The sequence below is a fragment of the Ceratosolen solmsi genome, unplaced genomic scaffold (genome assembly GCF_000503995.2).
Source record: "Ceratosolen solmsi marchali unplaced genomic scaffold, CerSol_1.0 scaffold11, whole genome shotgun sequence".
Taxonomy (NCBI): Eukaryota; Metazoa; Arthropoda; class Insecta; order Hymenoptera; family Agaonidae; genus Ceratosolen; species Ceratosolen solmsi.
Genome location: NW_011948416.1, coordinates 14,912,868 through 14,931,088, shown reverse-complemented (window position 1 = coordinate 14,931,088; position 18,221 = coordinate 14,912,868). Strand labels below are relative to the sequence as shown.

General features: G+C 19.9%; 1 protein-coding gene across 2 annotated transcripts in view; it reads right to left on the bottom strand.

Annotated features, from left to right (window-relative positions):
• sm (heterogeneous nuclear ribonucleoprotein L) overlaps positions 1-18,221 on the bottom strand; it is a 66,492-nt gene that overhangs the window by 24,024 nt on the left and 24,247 nt on the right. For both annotated transcript variants that reach the window (XM_011496028.1, XM_011496029.1), the window contains exons 4-5: positions 12,523-12,608; positions 12,052-12,148 (exon numbers count right to left, since the gene is read on the bottom strand). In XM_011496028.1, coding sequence (XP_011494330.1) covers positions 12,052-12,148; positions 12,523-12,608 — 183 coding nt within the window. The remainder of the gene's footprint in view (positions 1-12,051; positions 12,149-12,522; positions 12,609-18,221) is intronic.

Here is an 18,221-nt window from a genome sequence, read left to right as displayed (position 1 = left end):
TTTATATTTTTTATTGATAAAATAATGTATTAGTTGCAAATTAAAATGAAAAATTAATGTTTTATAATTATTAAAATAACGATTTCTAAAACTACATCAATTTTAATTTAATAAAATACTTTTTAAATCCAATAAAGTGATTGAAATTGTTTTTTATACATGTAAAATAGTATAGTGTATCAGAAAATAGTATAACATTTTTTACAATAAAATGTATGAATTAAAAATTACATGAACATTGTTTAATTTGTCAAGAATGATAGATCTAAGAAAAATAAATGATTTTTTAATGCTCATATAGTACTAACATTATTTTATTAAACTTGTCAGTTAAAATTAAAAAATTATCATCTAATATTAGAACATAATTATGTATTCATAATTTAAATATATAGTCGTTTACCTGAAAAATCAAATTGAAATTAAAATTTTCCTCTTTATCAACTAAATTCATTTAAATAAATCTTAGTATTCAAAAATGGCATAATGTAAACAAATATTAAATTATAACTTGAGAGCTGAAAGTATATTTATACGGCATCGTACCGGGTTCATTGTAAACTTAAATATTTTTATTACATAAACTACAGAAACAATTATTTATATTTACGATTATAAAATATTTATGTATTTTCTGTAAACTAATGCTGTTTATTTATTAGATTAATCAGATGATACCCTTATCTAATTGTTGTTTCTTTTTTATAAAGATAACAAGTATTTTATGGTGTAGATAATTTTCGAGATAGTCTTATAGTAATAATAAAACATAACACTAGGAAGATAAATACATAAAATTTAATGTATTGTATTGACAGCTCTATAATCTTCTGAATACTTGTATACAAATTAAAAATGTACTTACGCTTATAAGTATTTTCTTAAATAGACATAATAAAACTGTAACAATGGATTATCTATTTAAATATGTAAAATGTATATAGGAAATAAAAATTGAAACCTCTATTGCACTGTTTTGATTAATATTTCAAGTTTTAAAGTATAATTTTGTAATATAACAACGTATTTAAAAAAAATACATTCATTAACTTAAATGTGTAGATCATTTTTGAAATTCAAACACTTAAATAGCAATTTTATTATAAATAATTCATTATAAGAATTTGCAATATTTTACAATATAAATAACAATTTGTGTTATATGTGAGGACACATTGATTTCCGCTAAATCATGAATAAATAATTTAAATATTTGAAAACAATAATAAAGTATCTGCCTAAATTAATTATTTTAATGTATTTGGTTACCATTAACGAACCATTTGAAAAAACTTTTATTTTGTAATTTCAGTTTGCATTCTGAATTAATTTGAATCTAAATTTTCATAAAATATTTAATATGTCCATTCTTCTTTTTAGTCTATGTTATGCGCGGTCAAATGTGGACCAGACAATAGTCCTATTTTGATTATTTAAAATAAATTATTATATTTAATCGGTTTAATCAATTTTAAAAAGGAAATTTGTAACTACAGATAAGATAATATTTAATGTAGTAGAAAATTTAAGATGCTTTATGTGAAATGAAATTAATTTCTTTTCAAAAATTTAACATGACAAATTATTTGAACCTTTGTAATTTACATTATTTATTAGTAGTAAAAGATAGATAGAGGTAAAAATTTATGTTAGTCAAGAATTTAATTAAATTCTCATTAAATAAAAATCTTTGTTTATGTTGTAGACGAATTTTGCTTAATATTTGCATTACATAACATTATTGCAATTTTGATAAATTGAGACTTTTGTATATCAAAATATATTATTTATTTACCAAAAGTAGGTTAATGCAAACTAGAACTTCACTCCACGCTTTGTTAATATTAAGTATTCATGTGCTCTATGATGCTCATTTGAGGTGACTGGTCATTAACTATTTCATCTCATGACTATATCCATATTTTTACGACAAAGCCTTAAGCAAGTGAATGTATGGTACAGTCTCTGTACTTTCAAGACAGCAGAGTACATTATTTGAAGGTATACATTAGATTCGATCATTATTCCCCAATTCTTTTTTCTGCTGCTATATGCGAAACTCGTGTCTAAAGAAGTCTAAAGTATGAGCTTAAAGAGGTAAAAATGACGAAGTGGAGAAGAAAAGTATATACCGCAATACATGGCTATAGAGTACATATAAGCGATTGACATTAATTTAGCTGTTACGTCATATTTACGAATTTAATTAAAGATCCCTATTATCTATCATATCTCTCTAAAGGATAAATTTACAGAACTTGAACTGAATGTGTAACAAAAGTCATAATTACATCCAGTGAATAAACACAATGCATTATAATATATAATACATTCAAGTACAAGATTTATAAAAATGATATCCACTACCACAATTTTATAATACTCAAATTCAAAGATTATAATTAAAAATGATTATGTCTATATGTTAAAATAGACAAATTAATCATATTTATTAAGAGAAATAAATAAAACAGTATTTAAGCTGAAAATCTATGTATTCTATTGCATTTCCAAAATTCCTCTAAATTCTTAATATCTTAAAATATTATCTAAGATCATGTTCAATAAATGTTTAGTTACGTGTGAGATTAAAGTAATATAGTTTACTCGTGTTAAAATATATATATATAAGACACTTCAAAACTTGTAAACATTTACAATTTTTCTCAAATTAATTATATAAAATATATATTCTATGACTAAAATATAAATAGGAAAAAAATTTTTTTACACAAGTAAAATTAGTTTAAATGGGTTTTTTAAGTACAAAATTGTATATAAAAACAATTCTTATGTATACATAATTATATATGTGTGTAGTTAATTAACCAATATTTCAAAAATTATTATTTTTTAAATATATTGTATCTATACATTATATATTATATATTTCATTTTATTAAGAAGTTATAAACCATGTATATAAGGATTTTGGTCCAAAATAAGACAGAAATAGATTTATATAAATAATAAAAAAAGCAAAAAAAAAAAAATTATTTGACAATAAATGATAAATAAGTACATAAATTAAATATTGTCTATCTAAACATGAGCAAGAAATTATGAATCGAATAAAATAATTTTGTAGTTTAAATGGTTAGTTGGTACTTTATAGTATTTATATTGTATAATTGTATTGTATTTTAATTATTTTATTTTGTTTAATACAATATTTTACAACTTTATATTAGTCAACAATTATGTAGTTTTTCCGGAATAACAATTTTTTAAACTAAATTTTTAAAATTAAATAAATACACATACATCTTTTCCTGAAATATTTCTTTACATGGTAACTACGAACATTTCATATGCTATTAATATTTATGGTTATTTATAACATAAAATTTTTGGAAAATATATGTAACAATATAATAGGCATTGTAGCAAACGGAAAATGCAAATTAAATTTTTATATTTCGTAAGTATCAATTAGATAAAACAAATAAATAAGAGGAATGAAACAATATAAATTAATAATTTAACAATAAAAAACAGTAATTGTTTTGATAATGAATTTGAATATTGGAATGTTAAGAACTTGAGATTGCTGTAAAGTATAACTGAATTGATTATAGCTATTAGATTAAGTTATTTACTTATGTGGTAAAATATACGATTAATGATTAAATAAACAGGTAGAAAAATATAGTCTACTTTTCCATCTAACTTATTATAATTTTTCTTTCTTAATACGCTTATTTCTTCATTTAAATAAATATATTTTTTAATGCGGTAGTTAACCATTTTATATAACCAGAATGTATAATTTTCAAGAAAAAATTACGGTTAAAATGTCTTATTTAAATAATAATTATAAAAATTACTATGAATTTTGTTCAATTATTAAAATAGACAAATCACGACGGCTTTATTAAAGCAAAATTATATTTCTTAATACATTACTTGAAAACATCACATATTAATATTGAATATAAAGTATCTTTTTGCAGAGATAATCCATATTTTTATATCGGATATTTTAGTAAACTATCGATAGTATCATTTTACATAAAAAACATCTTTATTAATGATTTATTTATATTTTTATATATTATTACTCTATTATATAAACATATAAACGTGTATTACGTATACATTTTTTTTCATCAAAAAATTGTTTAAAAACTCCATATTTAATTTTAAGTACAAAAATATTTAATGAAAGTTAATATCTATAAGTTTTTTTATAACTAAAGATAATATTCTCCAAATATATTAAGTCCACAAAATAGAAATTTGTAATTAGTAGTTTATTATATGTAAAGTTATAGATATTAATTTAGATTAACATATAGTATTTAATAATTACAAGTTTTAGATTATGATTTACTTATTTGACAACTAGAAGGTACTATTGAAAATCATAAACATTGATACATTAATGTAACTTTATTTCACTTTATAGAAGTTACATATAAGCATAGTTGTGTTGCATAAAAATTAAAACAATTAACATTATTAAAAATAGAATATTAAAAATAGAAGAATATAATATTAAATAAAAAATTATGAAGATTAAAACGCTTACAACTATGAAACTTCTAGTCTAGTTGGAATGTCATTTAAAATTTGGATTAAAATATACAATTGATGCTCTTTTATATGATTAAAATGCATGGAATTTTACAATGAATTACTATATAGTATCCAAATGCATTAAAAAAATAAAATAAAAAATATTATAATCTTAAGATTTTCTTAATCCCAGTTGAGATATTATTTCAATAAATCCTTGAAATATAAATTGTTATTTTTAAAATTTTAACCACAACCTGTATTTGAATTTAATAATATGTATGTTTATGCGTATATGCAAAAATATAATGTAATGATTAAACAATTATACATATAATGATTATGCAATTACATCTAATGCACTGACATTTATACGATTTTCGGTAAAATTTTGCATTATTGACAATAATGTAAAATAGGGAAATTATAACAATATTTCTAGTTATTCTGAAAATATTGTATGCATTTGTAATTATTAAAACGTATCAAATATGTATAACTTATCCTTATAAATATGTATACATATTTTTATATATTTATTATACATTTTTAGAATATAAATCATTTAATATATTTTTTAATAAAATTAATTATATATTTATTTATTTATGTACTTATATTAACTTAAATAAACTTAATACATTAATAATTATGGCATAATAAAAGTAATAATATATATATATATATATATATATATATATATATATATATATATATAGATATATAACTATATACAAGTTATTAAAAAGTAATGATTAAACAACAAAGAATTATAATAGTGATGTCTGACAACACTAATAATAAAGATCAAGGACAATTTATTGTCTTTTTAATACTTAAAAGGATTGTAAATGCCGAAATAGAAACCTTTAAAATCGTATAGCATTTAATCTCTTATTAGTTTTTAAGTCCCTATTTAAATATATTCATATTTCTATTTATTAAAATGAAATTCTACATATCATAAATATAAATTATCTCAAAATCTTATTATATATATAAAAATCTATTTAAGTAAATTAAACATTCAAATCAACACATTCATAAAATAACAGCATATTAATAATAAAAATAACAATCATATGCACAATAAAAGCAATCTCTATTATATATAATATTTCTTTAATAAATTAAAAATACATGAGCAAAACTATTATAATGAATATTTATAATACTTTTTAATACAAATCTTTTTAAAACAATCTTGATTAATATACGATTTTGAAAGCTCATAGTATCTTAAATTTTATAGATAAGATCTCTATAGATAGAAATCTATAGATAAGTAGTTTTTATTAAAATTAAGTCCTACTAATAAATAATGTGTGAAATACTTTATTAAATAATCTGTAATAACTGAAAAATATAACTCTAAATCATATTTAAAGAATTTCATATTATTGTTTTGAAATTTAATTTCTATACTTTTCTGCAAATATTTCCTGAATGACAATTTAAACACCAGTATTACACAATTTATTTGTTAAGAAATTCATTGCAATTTTATTATTTTTATATACCCAATATATTTGATAATCAAATCAAGTAACAACTGTTATTTCTATTAATGTTTTTTATTTTTGTCAAATTAACTGTTTTTTATTATACCATTATAAGTCTAAAAAATTACTACTTACTCACTTTTTGGTGTAATCAAAATGTTAATTCTGCTTACCTGTAACATAAGATAATTAATTTATTACAATTAGTTTATAATAAATATATAATTATATTAAGGAAAAAATGAATTTTTAATTTCCTATATTTTTTAAATTGTTTGCATATTTTGAGTTTCTAATGATCTTTCATTGGACTAATAAAATTACATTAATTTAATAAAGAAATTAATGTTTAATGCATGTACGAATTAATTATATATCATATAAAAATTAATTGTCAATGCAATAGCGCATCAATCATATTATTATATTACTAATTTTATTCAACGATCATTTGATAATAATAAAACAATTTTCTTTTATATACAAAGTATATAAAATTCGGAGTTATAAATAGTAAACATAATATACACGTTCTAACTTCCCATATATACATTACTTTAAACTTATTGGATATTGGATATCTATTTTATAAAAATGCTAGTTACGTATATATTCGTTATAGTGTACAGTAATCTATGGAGAATAATGCCAAAATGCTTTCAAATAATTAAATCTTATAAAAAGAGATAGTATCATTTATTAATAAAAGTGGAGATATAGAATGAATTTTTCAAAATGTATTGTAAGTACATTATATAGTTTGAAGATCTGTTTATCACTAGAATGAAAATTTTAAAAGATCTAAAAGCAATTGTTGGCGTTTTGACTAAACCTTAAAATAAATACTAACTTAAATTATAAACGAGTCAATTACAAAAAAAAATTATTAAATATAATTATAAATATTTACAGAATGCTAAAATGCACGATTAAAATATAATTATCATACAATATTTATTATCAAAATTCACTGTCAGAACAAGTTATAAAAAGTTATAAAAAATTAATTAGTTTTAAATACAATTATCAGAACTCATGTGCGAAATAGTATTAAATAATATTATATAAGTTAGCAATGTAAATAGTTATCAATAATGGCATGGTGACTATAGCGGGGAGAAAAGAGGAAAGTAGTAAAATACAAATTGGACGGTAAAATTTTCTTTATGACATACTGAATATCCCTTATAACTCTAAAAAAATTTTTGGAAATAAAATAAGTATTTGTTCTATTATGACGCTGAGGAACTTTGAGTTTGCTCAGTTACTTATATTAAACTAAATTTATGTATTTTTATCTATATAATCAATATTTAAAATAATTGTATATACGCATAATGCATAATACTAACTTAAATTATAAACGAGTCAATTACAAAAAAAAAAAATTACTACGTAAATATATAGGTTGTTCTTTTTTACTACCGCAAAGCTAATTTAAATGTATGATAAGAAATTTATTATTTGATTATCTTTCATTTGAATATGTAACTTATTCAAGTTACAATATAGAATAAGACAAAATAACTTTAAATAATATAAATATTAGGTATCTTTAATTTTTTACGTGCGAAATAAATGTATGAAGTACATTTTTTGTATAAAATATAAATTTTTTTTTTATAAAAATAGAATTAGACATGTGAGTACATATGAAAAATAAAATTGTATTTACTTTATCTTGTTGGTAAAATAATCCTATAATATTTTTTAATTTCAACTTATAATACATTCTTTGTGAAATCACTATAAATTATATCATTAATATAGTAAATAAACTTAAATTTTTTGTTTCTATCTAATAAATCTAATTTTGTCTAGTATAATATATATGAATTTATTCAACTTACGATTTCATACATCTTTTCATAATTATTTTATATTTTAGATTTTTAAAATCATAATAAAATAATTTTTTAATTTATTAAAAAATTTTTTTTACATATTTATTAATATATTTATTATATAGATTAATTATATTTTAAAGTTTATATATAAAAAATGTATCTTATCGTCAAATATAAAAATAACCATAAATCTGTAAAAAAAATTAATAAATTCATATAATTAAATATAATATATATATATATATATATATATATAAATAAATTCAAATAAAATCATAAATGATCATCAGTACCTATAAATTACTTTATAATTAAGTATATTTGAATTTTATATATCAAAAATAATCTCATAACTTACGTTTAAACACAAACGACACAGTTGCCATTGAGTGTTTTTTTGTATTATTATATACAAAAAAGATATAATATTATTTTATTATCAGTAGAGATAAATGAACTTTTCAATCTTAAAAATTAATTCAAATGAAAATAAGATATTTCATCAATTCTAACAAGTTTTAATTTAAATATGTACACAAAATGGTAATTTAAATATAAATATATTTAAAAATTTTACTTCTTTCATTATTTATAATATTCGTATACTTTTAGAAGAATTTTGCACCAAAAATGTTTTAAATATTTATTTTGAGAATGTAAGTATTCGGAGTAAATTTATATAATATACTTTTCAATTGAAATCCCAAATTCTATAAACTTGAATTAACTCTGAATTTGAAATAGTTTTATACAAATAAGGATTTAAATTTTGTTAAATAATATTCAATTAAAGTAATCATTATATTTGTGAAATCCATAACATGCAATTAAGGAAATTATGTCCTACTACACAATTTCAAAATATATTTAGCTATTAACGAAACAATTGTTTTTTTATAAATATTTATATTGACTATTTAAATTTTTATTACAAATTCAAAATTTATAAATTTAATAGAAATAAAAGTGTATCATATTGTTTTTAATTAAACTATAAATATTCTTTTAAATAAATTATAAATTTAAATTAATTATGTTGTTATTAATATAAGAAAAATTTTAAATACTTAAATAGTTTAAAAGGTACAAATACATTTTTTTTTTAATTTTTATTTTCTATAATTAAGTACAATTAATAAAGTTACTCAAAATTTGAAAAAAAAAAATCAAAATATAACTAATAGAATATAAAATGTATAATTACAAGAATAAGAAAAGTTGTAAAGAGTAATTAGATTGATGTCCAATTTATATTGTATATCAGTCAATATTTAATGTATGCGTGTCACAAATCCGTTTTACTAAAATTTATATAAACATGAATTTAATGCTGGTTATTAAATCACATATAATTAAATCGCATAATATTTCAAATACAACATTAAAGAAAAAAACTGATTCCCGCTTAACATTAAGTTACTAATGAAATTAAGGTTCACTCAGACCTAAATGATATTACTTAAAGTACAATTATAGTTAAAAATAAAAATAAAAAGAGCATATTTTCCTTAATAAGGTACTTTTAATAACTTATTTTTTACTTCAAACTCTAATCAACTCAAGATCATTTTAAAATTATTAGATTGTTTTAGATCTCTTTGATATAATAATTAGATTTTGTTTTACATTAGTTCTGACATATATGTCGTCATACAGATTTACTATGGGCATATTTATGATTCGAGGGCGTGCGTGTGTGCGTATGCATATGAATCATGCGTATGAATGCATGTCAATGTATGAATGCTATAATATTATTGTAGCAAGTACATGCATTCATTCATTTATGATATATACATACATACATACATACATACATTCATCAAGCTCATTTTAAATTCTATTATGAATAGCGGACATCCGGAACTGTCGAAATTACTGTTGCATATCAATTGTTATATTAAATAAAATTTAAAAAGTCATAAAACGTAAGAATAAGTATTATAAATATATAGAGCTAAAAAAATGAAGCTTAATATTGAGAGCGCTTCGGTTATTATTAAACTTTCAACATTTAGACGGTTATTGTTTAATCTTATAAAATTCAATGGCGATATTTCGCAGCTATATTAATCATATGACCTTTTCCGAATATTTATATATACCCCCCCCCCTCGTATGTAAAATCACAAATATTAGATAATTTTTTCTATTTTTCTATTTTGTATCTTATATGTATAATTTTGTATGTTTTAAATTATAAAATTAACTATATTACTCTTGTAAAATTTATGATCACGATTGTTTCATTTAAAATAATTGATATTCGTAATGAATCGCATTGTTTTCCAATTGATAAATATTATTTCTTAATATAGCTTTTACTCGCAGCTATTCTTCCTGTACTAACAGTATCTAAAGTCTTTTACATTTTTCCTTTTTAAGTAAGTATTTATTACATTTAACACATAACATTTCAAATCACAAATAATATTGAAAAAGCAAATGTTTATGTTATTAATCAAGTAATTATTTTTTATTTGATATTATAACATTTTTTTTTAGTTAAATTAATAATAGATTAAATAATGTATATAAAACAATTTCTTTTTAATCAAATTTAATTTTAATACAATTAAAATGTAATCAAATAATTATATTCTTATGCATTTTATATTATTAGAAAAAGACAATATCAATATGTTTCATAATTCAATTAAAAGATAATAAGTAAGATTTCGTCTTTTAAAACGTATAAATCGAATTCTTAAATATCTGTTTACATTGTGATATTAATATAGTATAAGCTATCATTTTATAAATTAATTAAATCACTCAAATTTGTAAAATAAAAATTTATGTAAAATTTTTTATTCTTCAAAGCATGTATTTAAATAATTTTTTCTTATTATTAAATATAAATTTATAAGAAAATCTATCAAATTAAAATAAATTGATATATTTACAAATAATTTTGTTCGCTTCCAATCTTATCTTAAATAGTAAATTTAGTTTCTTGAAAAATTAGTTTAATTTAATTAAATATTGTATACAATAGAATAATTAGAATATTTTACATTATAAGGATAAGATTAAAAAGATTATAAACATAAGATACATTAGTGTATAAATACTAACAAATATGATATAGAATTTTATAATATAATTTATGTTCAACTATTAAATATAATTTTTCACTTTGTCTTTATAATATTCTTATTGTATTATAGAACTATTCTGCACACATTACTTCAGTTTATATGTATGTATTTATATTTATATATAAATTTATAAATTATAAATTTATATTTATATAATTTAAATGAAATTTAATTCTATATGGAATATCATTTTCAGCATAATTTTATTTTTATGACTCTTAATAAAAATTGAAAAATGATATGATTCATAAAACTAATCAATTGACGATAAAATAACCTCTCATTTTCATTAATTTATAGATATAAGTTAATTATATTAATGTGAAATATAGATTTATGTAATATAAAAATTTTGATAATAGAACTGATAAATGAATTAAACTGTCGAAAATGAAAAAATATCAGGATAATGCACTTGATATAATGAATCATACTATTTAAAAGAATCAGTTTTCAGATGAAATGAATATCTGTTATAAAATTTATTTAATTGGTTTGGTAAAGATGCTTTGATAACAAATATTTAATAATAAGGACTTAAAATTACTTCTTATATTCTGAATTACTACATAGAAGTGCTTGAGAGTATTTTCCTTCTTAGAAACTAATTAGTAAAAATCGGTTGGTATAATTTATATAAAATAGGATAAGTTAAAATTTTCCAATTGTGTTTATATTGATTAAGCCTGTAAGAAAGAAATAGAAATCATTCAATTTTTTGTTAAACGATATAATATATAATATACGTGGAATCATTCATTTCACTATTTTTATTATATTACTAAGTTAAAATATTTTCTTAATTAAAGTTTAGTTATTAAATTAAATAAAATGTAAATTATATAAATTATATAAAATACAAATATCCTATTATATAGTTTATGCAGCTACAGAATTGGATAGGAAAACATATAATAGTAATATGTAATATAAAAATCATAAAACTAAAAATTTTTTATAACAAAATACATTAGATAGTTAATAATTGAATATCAAATTAGAAACTTCATAAGCGCTTTTAATAAACTAATAATACAATAACACATAATAAAATATTAAATTAAAAATCATTTAGAATCTTACCTTGGCATAGTCAACTTTCAATGTGCAGCAGCCTGAATATATATCTGCACCGTGAAGTGCTTCTTTTGCTCTTGTAGCAGACTCCACCGAGTCAAATGTAATTTCATAAAATACAGTTAAGGATTATTTGTTTTAAATTATTACAAACTAACGTAAATATTGAAAATTCTGAAATAAATTATTAAATTGTCAAAAAATTCACTACGCCTTATGACATATTCTATTATTACTATTTGTGTTCTATAATTATCATCAAAAATATTATATAAATGTAGTTATATTGAAAACATTCTGTATGCGTACATACGTACAAGTTACATACATAAAAAAATTATTTTAATTATTTATGGATTTTAAAGTATTCTTTTGTAATAAAAATTAATGAAATCTAAAAATCTAATATACTAGGAATAATAATAAATTTATACAAATGAATAAATATATATTATATAATTGTTTGAAAAAGGATATTCTATCATAGCTTGTACTCCGTTCTTCTTAAAGATAACGATACGTTGTACCTCGCCACTTTGATGGCTAATAGCATGTAAAACTTCCTGCAACAAAAAATGATCATATTTAAGGGTATTATCGCTTAAGATTTTCATAATTTGTTTTTGTAAATAAATGGATTAAGATTACTTAAAAAATTACAAATCCAGTATTTTTCAAATTTTTTCAAATTATTCTTTCCGCTAAAATTAAACTTAGTATATTAAATTTTTCGAGCAGATATTTTTCTTATTATACTATATATTATATGTTATTCATTCTTCATCCATACAGCATTAATTGCTATCCATATTTTGATTATTTGATTAATTAATTAGAACATAACTATTAGACATTTGTTTTCCAAGTGTCATTATCGATCACTTTTAAATTTTAATTTACTAATAAGACTAATTAATGAAAAAAATATACATGTAATATATACATTTTCTCAATTTTATTAACAAAGACATTATATTTGGAACAAGCCTCTTAAATAATATTGAAGTTAGTTTTCACATAGAAGCTTCCTAAAAGAATAATATTTTATCAATCGACTACATTATATATATTGCCCTGTAGCTGCTTAGTGCGATGCCAAGGTGAATTTCTAGAAATTCAGTTACCAGTACAAGCATTGACACGACTCGTGGCATTAGGCCAAAAGCACTTTTAGACTATGTTTTATTCTCTAGCTCATTGACTGATTGACTGTTTGTCCAGTTCAAACAAATTCATCAACTGCTTTGGCTGGCTTTTTGATTTTGCAACATCATTAATTTACACATATTGCAAATTCGACAATCACAATAATTATAACAATCATAAATTTATTTATAAAATTAATATTTAGTCCAGAAAAAATTAACATTGGAAGATTACTTAATATTTCTAAACAAACTATCATTAATTTTAAATAGATAATAATGCTATTAATATGGTTAAATTTAATTATTTATTATTGTAATATAATTACTACAAGAACAATAAATATTTATATGGTTCATCTTATATCCAATGTATTCGATTCAAACTGTGAAGGTTACATTAGTGAAAATTTGCAAAAATAAAAGATATATTTAATAATGCAGTTTTATTATATCGAATAACTTTTATTGTTACGATTAATATATACGGCATTAAATACGTATAATAAAAATAATATAGTTTTCTTTTAAATAAATTTTTGATAAATTTGGGAAAAAATAATGATACACGAGTTAATGTAAAACGTTTTTAGAAATATTTTTAAAAATTTCATTTCAATTTATTAATTACTAACTAAAACAAAAAAAACTCAAAATAAAATTCACTGACGCGTTTTAAAAAATGTATTTAAAATATTCATTCCTGTAAATAATAAACGTATAAAGATAAAAGTGATTTTTTAGACAAAAATTTATCTAAACATAACTTTACAGAATAGCTTAGCTAAAGTTATCAATTAAAAAACACTATAAAATATGGTAAATAATATTTTATAGTTTTAAAAGTTTATTTTTAAAATATTGTTTTAATAAAATGAACAAAATTTTAAAAAATCTATATAAGAAAATCGAGATTTGGTCAAATTAGAGGTTAAACTTTGAGCAAAACGCACGTACTTGAAAATTCGATAATAATGTTTTTATTTTTATTATTATATCGAAATAAATTTTGTATTCACTAATTAATTATCGAACACTTCAATACAACGTTTGAAAATATCGAAGGTACGGTCGCGATTCCAATATTTATAAGCCTACGTTTCACTTCATTCATATGAATAAAAATTTTTAAAAATTGAAACCAATAATACTGACTAGTTTCATAATTTTCATATTTTGGTTTAATTATTATTTGGAATAATTAAATATTATTAACTACACAATTATACTTTTACTACTTGTAAATTATAGAGTATTATATCCAAACTATTATGATCTTTTCTTTTATTAAAACAATGTTTTTTTTTTATTTTAAAAAATTTTCTTATACCATATATGTTATATACAAAAATTAATCGTACGCTTCATTTAGAATAATAATTATTAAATATTTTAGTCTTGTTATATGGTTGACAGTAAAAAACAAATATTTATATTCAGAGTTATCGTTAAAACAGTTAAAATTTACAGTTGATAATTTTTTACATACAATACTAGATAAATTATACTTATCACAAAATATATAAACTAATTAAGTAAATATTAATACAATATAATATATTGTATTAATAGTTGATTTATATGATATATATATATATATGTATATATATATGATTATTCTTTCTCTTATCTTCTTACACGCATCTACATGAAAACAATTTAGTTTTTTTTTTACTCTTTTTTTTACTTATTAATAATTCAACTCTTTTGTACTTCATTGCTTGTTTTTGATGAAAAAGATATATTGTAATTTAATTATTATATGAATAACTCTAAGGATAACAATTAGTTTCATTGTGTAATTTTAAAAATCAAAATTGTAACGTAGCTTAAGATAGTCTCAAGTGATTATAATTGGCTCTAGAAATTTTATTTCAATATAATTTTTAACATAACATGTAAATGTATTCTTTGAAGGTAAACGACCTTCATCTCGAGAATTCAATCAATTAATTAGGTGCGAATTGAGCTACACAATACTGTTTAATGAAGTATATTAGTGTAGGTATCCTACTCAATGGTCAGCTCTTCAATGAATAAAAACTTATTTTATTATTAAAATTATAATATATGAGCCATATAATCTAAATTATAATACTTTTTTTATAATCGATGGTCGAAAATAAAACAATAAAAAATCATAATAAATACTATATATATTTTTTAAATATATTAAAATAATGAAATATATCCAGAAGAAATATATTGATTAGAAACCTACGATTTCTTCAAGTTAAAAAACAAAAAGCTTCAATTTTTAATACTATAATGCCCATAAAGAATTAAAAATGTAATAATAAATATTTACATACTAGTCTATTGTCATTGTAGTAATATTAACAACACAAAAAAACATATCTATATTAGAAATTTTTATTTTTATTTTACATAGATAAAATATAATTGATAATATATTTAAATAAAATATATAATTGAGTATTATAAGAAATGGAAGACATTCTTAAATTATATTTGAAAAATTTTATCTCAAATTAAATAATATTAATTGTAAAGAAAAGACACAATAGTAATTATAAATAATATGAAATAATTTTAAATCAGTGATAGTTTTAAAAGTTCTTTTCATTATGTAATATTATTAAACTTAAATATTATTACATTATCATAAATATTTACATATTAGAAATATAGAAAGAATTGAATTGAATTACGATTTCAAATTCTTCATTGTGCATAATAATAATTAAAAAGTTGACTAAACTTAATATTCTGGAATCGCATTTGCATAATATAATTATTACTGGATTAAATTGTATTTTTTTGACAATAAATAAAAGTTATTGGTTTATATTTCATAAAAATAAAATATAAACCATTTTAATCATTCAAAATTTTTTAATCAAAGTTAGCTTTTCGAAAAATTAAATCAGAAAATTATAAAAATTTTGTTAAAAACTATTGAAGTAAAAAAAACATGAAAAAATAAAAAAAGGATAAAAATTTTAATTCCATTAATGAAAAGCATCATAAAATAACTTTATTATAATTAATTTTTTTCGATACATTTGAATTCATCAATCAAAGTATGTATTTTTTTCTTACATAATTTCTTACGTTAATATGCTATACCTTCAGTAATGATAGAAAATATATTATTGAATTGTTGTACAACAACCTTAAACAGTCAATTAGAATTTATATAGGTTATTTATAGTAGAAGATAAGATTTAATATTAAAAAACTAATTAAGACAATAACAGGTTATTGTGAATTTAATATATGTTGACATTAATATTGACAAATTTTTTTTAACAATGGTGATATAAAAATCTAAGAATTTAATGAATCACGTTGATATTGTTATATTATACATACAATCACACTTATATCCTCATAATTCAATTGTATATAAATCTAAATTATTATATTATTGTATTATTATTAATCTCCTAGAATATTATTATATAATATCGCGTTTATATTTTACATTTTTTTCTAAATTAATGGTTTTTTTTTAGTTTAATAATCTGTGTAACAAAAACACAAATTGTAAGGTGGTGAGGCTACTAATTCTTGGGAGTTGGTTAATAGGTTTTGAGCCTTTATCAATTATTTGTTTTGAAATATCAATTTTAAAAAATTTTGCAAAAGAAATATTTTATCCATTTTACCAATCTATTTTTCATTTTGAATGAAAAGATTTTTCTTTATAATTTTCCAAAAATGTCCTTTACAGGGTATGATTTTAATTATTACCAACAAACTTTTAATTGTTGATGCATAATGCATGAATCAATTATATGAATTCCTTAAAAGACATTATTAATAGAAGTATAATATTATGGTGTTAAATTATCCAATTAATCTTACCCGCGGATAAATCAATAATTTGATTTGTCTAAAACAACCATTACACCTATCTAATTAATCTATTGCTCTAACATTCAATGTTCTATAATGAATAAGTGTCAATATTCAGTCCGTATCAATAAGTAAATTTCTGATTTATAGGTTGATGCATCTTTATAATGTACTTAATTGTACAAAATAATCTGGTCTAAATTGCATCGATTTAATGAAGTTAATCGGTGAGTGTATATCTGAAACAACTTAAGATCACTAAAATAGGATATATCCAACAAACTTTATCGGCCTGATTACCCTAGTTAATCTGGTCGCATCAGTTGATAATATCGTAAACTTTTTTTCTAGGTTATCTCATATATCATCGAGTTCAGTTTTAATGCTTGTACCACCAAGAATAACTAATTTTGTAAAAAAAGTTACAAAAATGATGAAATATTGATATAATTACTCATTAGTTCCATTATTCTTTGCTTTAACAAGCATTCCATATACAACATCGAAATAAATTATTCTTATATATAAATCTGTATCTCTTATACGTCTTGCTATAGCACGGATTTTTTTATATCTATTCCTTTCTATTCTCTGGCTTAGAGATATTTAGGTACAACGTAATTAACTTTTTCATTTAACAGTTCTACGACCTCAATAATGCACGCAATATACATCACCAAGGATGGTATTGTCTATTTGAATATAAAATATTAAAATTTTAATGATAAAGAATTAAATTCAATGGTAAAATTTAATGATAAAATAATAAGAATTATTTAAAATTGAAATAAATAAATAAATTGTTTCACACTATTATTACGAATAAAAGCTTAATAAATGTAATATATGAATTTGTGGACTAAGTACAATATTACAAGCTAAGTTAAGGATGTAATATAAAATAGAAATTAAATAAAGCAATCAACATACCGCAGAATACTCTCATATTTATGTGCTCGTTTCATATGTTGATCATTTTAATTATTTTATCCGTGTACTTTATAATCCGAATAAAAAAATGATATTTTGTTCATTCCCTCTATCATATTGATCCTTCAAAGGTATTTTGTTTATTGTTTCTGCGGTATGCATACACAAAATAAGCTCGCTAATATAATAAGTCTTTCTTATATATTATTTCAAACAATGTCTATGTACTTTTCTACCAAAAATTGATATCATTTACTTCAAAATTAAAATATATTTATT